We start from the raw sequence: 9,683 nt of genomic DNA on the forward strand, positions 1-9,683 counted from the left end.
ATTTACATCCCCCCTTGCTATCAACTTTCCAAGACACAGTTTCAAAATTACATAGATGAACTTCCGCCGCCATATATAGTGGTCGGAGATTTAAATGCACTTAACACTTTGTAGGGAGACTCTCGTTGCGATGCGAGAGGGCGCCTAATTGAAAACTTTCTGTTTTCTTCAGGTACAGCTATACTTAACCAGAAGGAGCCAACGTATTTCAGCGTTACACATAACACATACTCATCCATTGACTTAAGTATAGTATCGAGTACACTAATACCGTACCTGGAGTGGTCTGTTCTCAAGAACCACTTAGGGAGCGACCACTTCCCTATTATGTTAAACTCAACAAAACAAGATGGATGCTTGCCAAGTTTTCCTCGATGGAACGTGGACTCGGCCAACTGGCAACTGTTCCGAGAGCTTACATGTTTATGTGGCGATGACATTGCTGATTTTAATGTAGACGATGCTGTGGCTTATCTAACATGCTTTATTATTGACGCTGCTACGAGATCTATTACGCAAACTAACGGATTGACCAAGAAGCGCCGCATCCCATGGTGGAACGATGAATGTAAGAAAGCACGCAAAAACCAAAACAAAGCTTGGGGATTGCTTCGCAACTCTCCAACCACCGAAAACCTCATTAATTTCAGTTAGTTAGTTAGTTAGGTAAGGTTTTATGGCGCAAAAGCAACTAAGGCTATGATGCGCCATGCACAGGATGAAAAAATATATAATTTGATGAAAGTGCTTCAAGCAACAAAGATCATTAGTTAAAATTTGTTTAAGAAACCTGTTTCATCTAAAAACTTAAAAACATTGTCTAGAGATACAAGTGCATTTTCAGCTAGGATCAGGGAGGGATGAAGTGGTGTTAGTGTTTTGTAAAATTCATAAAAATATTTCTGTCTTTTTTCCTCCAACGCCGGACATGTTATTAAAATGTGATTCACAGTTAGCAATTCTTGGCATTGGTCACAGACCGCTTGTTCTTCATTTTTCAATAAAAAGTTATGCGTGAGATGTGTGTGTCCGATGCGAACGCGACATAGAATGACTTCCATGAACCGTTCCTGGTGGTATGATGTCTTCCACTCCTGCAGTATGGGCTTTACTATTTGTAGCTTGTTATTTTCTTGACAGCCCCAATCCTGTTGCCACTTTGAGGTGATCGCAGCACGGACCACCCGGACACAGTCCTTGAATGGAAGATTTATCTCTGTAATTTTTTCACGGCCAGCCATTGCTGCGCATTTGTCCGCCTTTTCATTTCCCGGGATTCCCATGTGGCTTGGAATCCAGCAGAGACGAATTACTTGACCATGTTTTTCACTTTTGCCGAGCGTTTTCAAGATGTAGCCGAGAAAGGGTTCGCACTCTGATTTTCTATGGAGGGAATTAAGTAAACTGAGGGAATCTGTGTAGACAACTGCTTTTTTATACTCTACTGTAACTATTTTTTCTAAGGCCATGAGCAGGGCATATACTTCGGCTGTGAAAACCGAAGCAAACTGTGGTAACCTAAGACAGTGTTCCCAGTGTTCCGATACGACTGCGCTTCCAACATGTTGCTTTGTCTTGGAACCGTCAGTGTAGAACTCGGTGTAGTCATTGTATTTTTCTTGTAATTGTGAAAAATCTTGCCTTATGTGTTCAAGCGGTGTTTCTTTTTTCTTGTGGCATGTCAGAGTAAAATCACAAAAATGTGCGAAATCATACCACGGGGGCAGTCTATTCGGTGTTTCGGCGACCTTGAGAGCTTCGCTCGGAACATTGTATTTTTGGCACATATCTTCAAATCGAAGGATAAGTGGTCTCACACTGTGTGGTTTGTTGGCATAGTGTATTCTGTTTGTGGTGTAGGTAACAAGAGTGTGGCATATATGATTAGGTAGAGCTGTGATTCTAAGCACGTATGAAATTGTGAGCAAAGCTCTTCGGTGCTCCAAACAGGGTTCGTTACTCTCGGCATACAGGCTTTCTATTGGGGAGGTCCTGTACGCGCCAGTTGCTAAGCGCAGTCCGTGGTTGTGTGTGGGATCAAGACGTTTGATGTACGACTGCCTTGCTGACCCGTAAACTATGCAACCGTAGTCAAGAATGCTGCGCACGACAGAGCGGTAAATACGTAAGAGGCACGTTCGGTCGGCGCCCCAATGTTTACGTGATAGGACCTTCAGGATGTTAAGCGCTTTGTTTGCCTTAGTTTTGATGCTGTTAATGTGGGCAATGAAGTTTAGTTTACTGTCGAAAATTATTCCTAAGAACTTTTGTTCGTGTTTGACCGGTAATGGGCTTTGATTTAACTTGAGAACTGGGTCCGGGTGTAACCCCCTTTTTGTGAAAACACGACTGCCACAGTTTTTTGTGTGGAAAAACGAAATCCATTTTTATCGGCCCATTGCGTCAACTTGTTTATTGTTATCTGGGTTTGTCTTTCGCATGTAGACATACCCGAGGCACGGCATGCAATTTGAAGGTCGTCTACGTATAAAGAGTACATAATGTTGGACGGAATAACTGTATTTATCGAATTCATCTTCACCACGAAAAGAGTGGTGCTTAATACGCAACCCTGTGGGACGCCATTTTCTTGGACGAAGACGCGGGACAGTGTTGCCCCCAGACGGACTTGAAATGTTCGGTTTGTCAGAAAATCAGCCAGACAGTTGAGCATTCTGCCGCGTATTCCTAGTGTTGCTAGATCTTGTAAAATGCCATACCTCCATGTGGTGTCGTATGCCTTTTCTAAGTCGAAAAACACCGCTAGACAGTGCTGTTTGTAAAGGAATGCCTCACGTATGGTATGTTCAAGGCGAACAAGATGGTCAGTTGTTGAGCACCCTTTCTTGTAGCCACACTGGTGAGTATCTAGCAAGTTATCTGTTTCGAGAACGTATGTTAGTCTTATATTTATTATGCTTTCGTATGATTTAGCGAGGCAACTTGTTAGTGCTATAGGTCTGTAGCTGTGAGGTGTGTTTGGTGACTTTCCCGCCTTCAGGAAGGGAACAATAACAGCCTTTTTCCACTCTGAAGGCATTTTACCTGTTTCCCAAATCGTGTTAAAAAACGCAACAAGGCCTCCGCCGCTTTCTGGGACAAATGGGCCAGCATAGCGTAATGTATTTTGTCAGGACCCGGTGCTGTTTTCTTACCCGAAGAGATTACTCTGTTTATTTCATGCAGTGTTAAAGGGGCATTGAACGGTCTATCTGAACTTCCGGTTGTCGGAAGCTTTTGTTTTTCTGCGGACTGTTTGTGTTTGAGAAATGTTATGGAATAGTTTGCCGAGCTAGATATGGTGTAGAAGTGCTGGCCTAATATGTTTGCTTGTTCCTGAAGACTTGTTTGCGTGCCTGGAGTTGAGAGTACGGGAATCGTGTAGGGAGCATAGTCGCCCCTAAACTTGTGAACCTGGTCCCACATTCTCTTGGATGTTATTGAGCTGTTAATCGATGAGATATAATTTTTCCATGAATTTCGTTCTGCTTGCCTACGGATATACCTCGCCTTTGCTTTCGCTTTTTTGAATGATAACAGATTATCTTGGGTTGGGTACCTTCGGAAGATGCCCCACGCTTTGTTTTGAATTTTTTTGCTTCTGTGCATTCGTTCGTCCACCAGGGTTTTAGTTTTTTCCTTAAGAATCCAGAAGATTGGGGAATAGCCTCTTCCGCCGCAGCAACTATGCAGGTAGTAATCCTCTCATTCGCTTCGTCTATGCTTAGGTCATCTAAGGTCAGTTTATCTAGACTAGCTTTTTCGGTGAAGAGAGGCCAATTTGCAAGGTGAAGTTTCCAACGGGGTGGTCTAGAAGGTAGGGTAGGTAGCTTGGAGGTTGGTTTTATGATTGCAGGCATATGGTCACTACTATAAGGATTATCTATAATATTCCATTGGAAATCACTATAGAGAGACGGAGAGCACAGTGCTAGATCCAGACAGCTCATAGCTCCTGTGCTTGGAGAGCAGTAGGTTGTAGCACCAGTGTTTAAAAGGCATATGTCATTCGCTAGGATAAAATCTTCAAGTGTTTGTCCCCTGGTGTCGTTTGTTTTGCTACCCCATAAGGTGTTATGTGCGTTAAAATCACCCACTATTAAAAAAGGTTCAGGTAGCTGATTTAAAATTAACTCTAGGTCTCTTACTGTAAAATGTGATTGTGGTGGAATGTATAGCGAACAAATGGTGATGGTTTTGTGCGCTAAAATGGTGACAGCAACGGCTTCTATGTGACTGCTAATGGCAACTTCTCTGGCTGCAATACCTCCCTGCAGAACAATGGCTACACCACCCGAAAGCCGGCTTGCCTGGGTACGGTCGCGTCGTACCACAGTGAAGCCTTTTAAGAAATTTTTATGCTTTTCGCCTAGGTTTGTTTCCTGCAAGCATAGGGCCACAGGAGAGAAATTACTTAGCATGTCTTTGATGTCACCTAAGTTGCGTAAAAGTCCTCTGCAATTCCAGTGGATAATAAAAGCCATTTTAAAACTGAAGGGTAAAAAATGGCATTATGATTGAATACGATATAAGATGTTAGGTGACATAGATGTAGAGAAGGCTAATACAATGGAGTGATAACCTTTAGGTTATTACTTTCTTGATTAGCGTGGTTATTGGGACTTTGTCCCTCTTTGCGCGCTCGAGAGAGCGCTTGTCTTTCGGCGTCGACGACACCGGGGTTTTTGAGTCGACCTCCATCGCTCTCCCTGAGGCGCTGGAGGACCGAGAGTTGGGCGCCGAGACACGTGTCTCGGGCCTTGGGGTTCGATTGATTTTAGGGCCCAGCGGGACTGGTGTCCGCGGGTCCTTCGAAGAGGATGGAGCAGTGCTGACTGCTTCCACCACGGGGGCGGGAGGGGTCACTGCAGGGCCACTGTGTGTGGGCCCGCAGGACTCCTGAGGCCTCTGTGACGCTGCCCCCGCCTGCGTCACTTCGGCATAACTTCTTCTCGAAAGGTAAGACAGTCGCTTTCTTGCTTCATAGAACGATATTTTTTCTTTCACAGTTAGGGCAATGACTTCCTTTTCTTTCTTCCAGCAAGGGCAAGACCGCGAGTACGCTGGATGGTCCCCTTTGCAGTTTACACAGTGTAGAGAAGAAGTGCAATTGTCAGATTGGTGATCATTTGAGCTGCATTTAGCACAGGTTGTTTGTCCTCGGCATGCATGCGAAGCATGTCCAAACCTTTGACACTTGAAACATCGTCTAGGGGTTCGGGATATATGGCCTGACATTTACTTTTACATATCCTGCATTGAGAGAGGTAGGCATTTCACTTGTTCCAAAGGTGAGTATTACATGTTTTGTCGGGATTTCTTGATCGTTTCTGCGGATGACAATTCTTTGTACTTTGGTCACGTTTTGTTCCTGGAAACCCTCCAGCAGTTCCTCATCGCTCAAGCCAAGGAAGTCCTCCTCGGATATCACACCTCTACTTGTGTTTATAGTTCTGTGGGCTGAAATTGTAACTGTGGCGTCACCAATACTGGTAAGTTCTGAGAGCTTTTGTACTTGATCTTTGTCATTTAGTTCTAGGAGGAGGTCCCCGCTAGACATTTTTGAGGCTTTATATGTCGGTCCAATTTTGTCTTTTAGGCACTTGGCTACCAGGAAAGGAGACAGCTTTCTCACGGGTGTGTTGTTTTCACTATGTACTACATGATACTTGGGGAATGCTGGGGTGTTGCTCCGAAAGGAGAACTGGAACGTTGCTTCGGTGCGGCCTCTTTTCAGAGGCCGATCATAGACGACAGAGGTTTGCGCTGCCATAAGGAGATGTATATGTTCGGCAACAGCGCCGACCACCCACCACGGAGCCCAACGAGGGGACGCGGCAGAGCTTGTACACAAGTCTGCACGACGCCAGTCGTACGCCGCTACTATAACCAAATATGGTGTACCCAAGGTAGGATAGCCACACACGGTTAACCCTTGCCGCCAGGGAGAATGGAAGTAAATGGAAGAAAGTAGAAGACAGGACAGGCTAAAAAGTGTGAGAGAGAGACGAAGATTGGGGAGAGAGAGACAGGAAAAGGCGACTACCGATTTCCCCCGGGTGGGTCAGTCCGGGGGTGCCGTCTACGCGAAGCGGAGGCCAAAGAGGTGTGTTGCCTCCACCGAGGGGCCGTAAAGGTCCAAACACCCGGCATCGGCTCAACCTCCAGGATCCTCTTTTCCCCGGACACGGCTAAGCTGCGCACGGCTACACGCGGGAGGGGCCAACCCTCATGTGCTCGGGTCCGTGGTGTCGCAACACACCAAACGCCTGCTTACGCAGACGCCCCTGCGGGGCGTTTCGGAATAGTGCGATGAGCTGGACACTAGCTGAAAATGTGCGCCCAGGAGGTTCGCTTGGTCTTCCAAGCTGTCGCCCTGTGTGCTTACCAAAGGGAGTGAATATGTTTGTCGTCCTCTTACCTTATTTACCCTGTTCCAGACTTTGGATTCATCTGTATACGAGTTTTATACCTGATAAAAACTTCTGCCAGCTCTCTCTTCTGGCGTGTCGGCGCGTTCTCCTGCCTTCGGACTTTACCTTCTTAAAATTTATAAGATTCTCCGCAGTAGGAGAATCACGTAACAACCCCCCGCTTTGTTCTGTTTCTTACGAGCGTTCCTACATTCGTCGTTCCACCATGGGACACGGCGTTTGCATACCACACCACTTATTTCGGATATGCATTTAGAGGCGGCATCAATTATGAAGGTAGTGAAATACTCAACAGCAGCCTCAATTCCTAACGAAGAGATGTCAGCCCAGGAGATGCTACTAGTAAGAGTTTGAAATTTCTCCCATCGGCTGTACCAACATTCCATCGAGGGGCTTGTGGTGAAGACTCATTTTCTTTGGTTGTTCTAAGTAGTATTGGGAAATGATCGCTCCCGTAAGGATTTTTGATGACTTCCCATTTAAGTTCAGAAAATAGAGACGCGGAAGCTATGCTCAGATCAATAGAAGAAAATGTTCTGTTTGCAATACAGTAAATGTAGGTTCCTTTTTATTCAGGAGGCACGCACCAGACGAGAAAGAAATTCTTCAACAAGACGACCTCGCGCATCGATACGAGAGGTCGCCCCACAGACTGCTGTGCGCATTGAAATCGCCAAGAACAAGATAAGGTTCTGGCAATTCGTCTATAAGGGACTGAAATTCATGTTTGTGTATGTGGTAATGTGGGGGAATGTAAAGCGAGCAAATGGTGATGAGTTTGTTCAGAAGAACAAGTCGAACTGCCACTGCTTCGAGGGGTGTTTAGCTGCAAATGTTGACATGCTATGCTTTTGTGAATTATAATGGCAACACCGCCTGATGATGCGATAGCATCGTCACGGTCTTTACGAAACGTAACATAGTGTCGGAGAAAGTTTGTATGTGTTGATTTTAAGTGCGTTTCCTGTACACACAGTTAGTTAGTTAGTTAGTTATGTAAGGTTTTGTGGCGCAAAAGCAACTAAGGCTATGATGCGCCATGCACAGGTTGAAAATATATAATTTGATAAAAGTGCTTCAAGCAACAAAGATCATTTACTTTAAAATTTGTTTAAGAACCCTGTTTCATCTAAAAAGTTAAAAACATCGTCTAGAGATACAAGTGAATTTTCAGCTAGGATCAGGGATGGATGAAGTGGTGTTAGTGTTTTGTAAAGTTCATAAAATATTTCTGTCTTTTTTCCTCCAACGCCGGACATGTTATTAAAATGTGATTCACAGTTAGGGATTCTTGGCAGTGATCAGAAACCGTTTGTTGTTCATTTTTCAATAAAAAGTTATGTGTGAGATGTGTGTGTCCGATGCGAATGCGACATAGAATGACTTCCATAAAACGTTCCTGGTGATAAGATGTCTTCCACTCCTGTAGTATGGGTTTTTACTATTTGTAGTTTGTTATTTACTTGGCAGCCCCACTCGTGTTGCCACTTTGAGGTGATCGCAGCACGGACCACCCGGACACAGTCCTTGAATGGAAGATTTATTTGTCTAATTTTGTTACAGGCTGTGAGTGCTGCACATTTGTCCGCCTTTTCATTTCCCGGGATTCCCACGTGACTTGGAACCCAACAGAGACGAATTATTTTACCGTGCTTTTCACATTTGCCGAGCATTCTCAGGATGCAGCCGAGAAAAGGTTCGCACTCTGATTTTCTATGGAGAGAATTAAGTGAACTAAGGGAATCTGTGTAGACAACCGCTTTTTTATAATCTTCTGTTACTATTTTTTCTAAGGCCATAAGCAGGGCATATACTTCGGCTGTAAAAACTGAAGCAGACTGTGGCAACCTAAGACAATTTTCCCAGCATTCCGATACAACTGCGCTTCCAACATGTTCATTTGTCTTGGAACCGTCAGTGTAAAACTCGGTGTAGTCATTGTATTTATTTTGTAATTCTAAGAAATCTTGCATTATGTGTTCAAGCGGTGTTTCTTTTTTCTTGTGGCATGTTAGGGTAAAATCGCAAAAATGTGCGAAATCATACCACGGGGGCAGTCTATTCGGTGTTTCGGCGACCTTGAGAGCCTCGCTCGGAATATTGTAGTTTTGGCACATATCTTCAAATCGAAGGATAAGTGGTCTCACGCTGTGTGGTTTGTTGGCATAGTGTATTCTGTTTGTGGTGTAGGTAGCAATAGTGTGGCATATATGATTGGGTAGAGCTGTGATTCTAAGCACGTATGAGATTGTGAGCAAAGCTCTTCGGTGCTCCAAACAGGGTTCGTTACTCTCGGCATACAGGCTTTCTATTGGGGAGGTCCTGTATGCGCCAGTTGCTAAGCGTAGTCCGTGGTTGTGTGTGGGATCAAGACGTTTGATGTATGACTGCCTTGCTGACCCATAAACTATGCAACCGTAGTCAAGAATGATGATGTGTAGTGTTTAATGGCGCAAGGGCCAGCTATGGCCAAAGAGCGCCATGACACATGGTGATGGGTTCTGAATGCATTATGGATGGAGTGGACAGTAGGATGCAAATGGTACATAAAAGGTGGCTGTAAAGAGGCCTAAAACAAATCGCTATAAATTGCGTAAAATATATGAGCGTTAAAATAATGACAAAAAACTAATGATGTGAGGTATGAGCGTAAAGGTTTCGTTACAAAGCGGTGACATAATAAAGTATATGCAATAGCACTATTGCCTCACGAGGTCCTTGAAATCAAGGACTGAGAGGCACGTGCTGTAAAATGTTTTTGCACTGCAGCTGCAGCCTGCAAGTCGAGACTGCGCTACAGATACCCTGGCCAGATGACTTGTAACGTGTTTACATCTGCTAAAAACTTTAAGACGGCATTAAAATCAAAAAGCGGCTCATGGCTAAGAAAGAATGCTGGGTGAAGGGGGGTGTACTCACGATACGCGGGATAAAAGTACTTTTTACGTTGAGCTTCTATTTCTGGGCACTGGATAAGGACATGGAGAACTGTAAGTATGTCGCCACACCTATCACATGTCGGAGGATCACTTCCTGTAAGGAGATACGAGTGTGTTCCATAGGTATGTCCTATCCTTAACCTGCAAAGAAGCACTTCCTTGTGTCTTGTTGTTTTCTGAGATATCCATCTCCCAATTCTTGGCTTGATTTCATGTAGCTTATTTTGCACTTGATTATCCCACTGCCTTTGCCAATATTTTCGTAATTCATGGCGCAAGAAAGGCTTTAGGTCAGTGGAAGGGATGGCTA

At 44.6% G+C, this 9,683-nt stretch overlaps 1 protein-coding gene across 1 annotated transcript; it reads right to left on the reverse strand.

The window, feature by feature from the left end:
- Positions 1–667: 667 nt before the first annotated feature.
- On the reverse strand, positions 668–8,822 carry LOC125941841 (uncharacterized). Its single transcript, XM_049659698.1, has 2 exons — positions 8,513–8,822; positions 668–1,748 (listed from the first exon to the last, which is right to left on the reverse strand). Exons 1-2 carry the CDS (start codon positions 8,549–8,551, stop codon positions 771–773), a joined length of 1,017 nt encoding a protein of 338 aa, XP_049515655.1. The 5' UTR covers positions 8,552–8,822; the 3' UTR covers positions 668–770.
- Between the last annotated feature and the right edge of the window lie 861 nt (positions 8,823–9,683).

Source organism: Dermacentor silvarum, unplaced genomic scaffold (genome assembly GCF_013339745.2).
Source record: "Dermacentor silvarum isolate Dsil-2018 unplaced genomic scaffold, BIME_Dsil_1.4 Seq451, whole genome shotgun sequence".
NCBI classification, from domain to species: domain Eukaryota; kingdom Metazoa; phylum Arthropoda; class Arachnida; order Ixodida; family Ixodidae; genus Dermacentor; species Dermacentor silvarum.

Bases quoted from the DNA above. Each gene is read 5' to 3' on its own strand.
- LOC125941841 (XM_049659698.1), bottom strand. From the start codon at position 8,551: ATGTGCCAAAACTACAATATTCCGAGCGAGGCTCTCAAG. The intron at 1,749-8,512 runs GTCGCCGAAACA...GAAGCTCTCAAG, and splicing joins TTCCGAGCGAGGCTCTCAAG to GTCGCCGAAACACCGAATAG.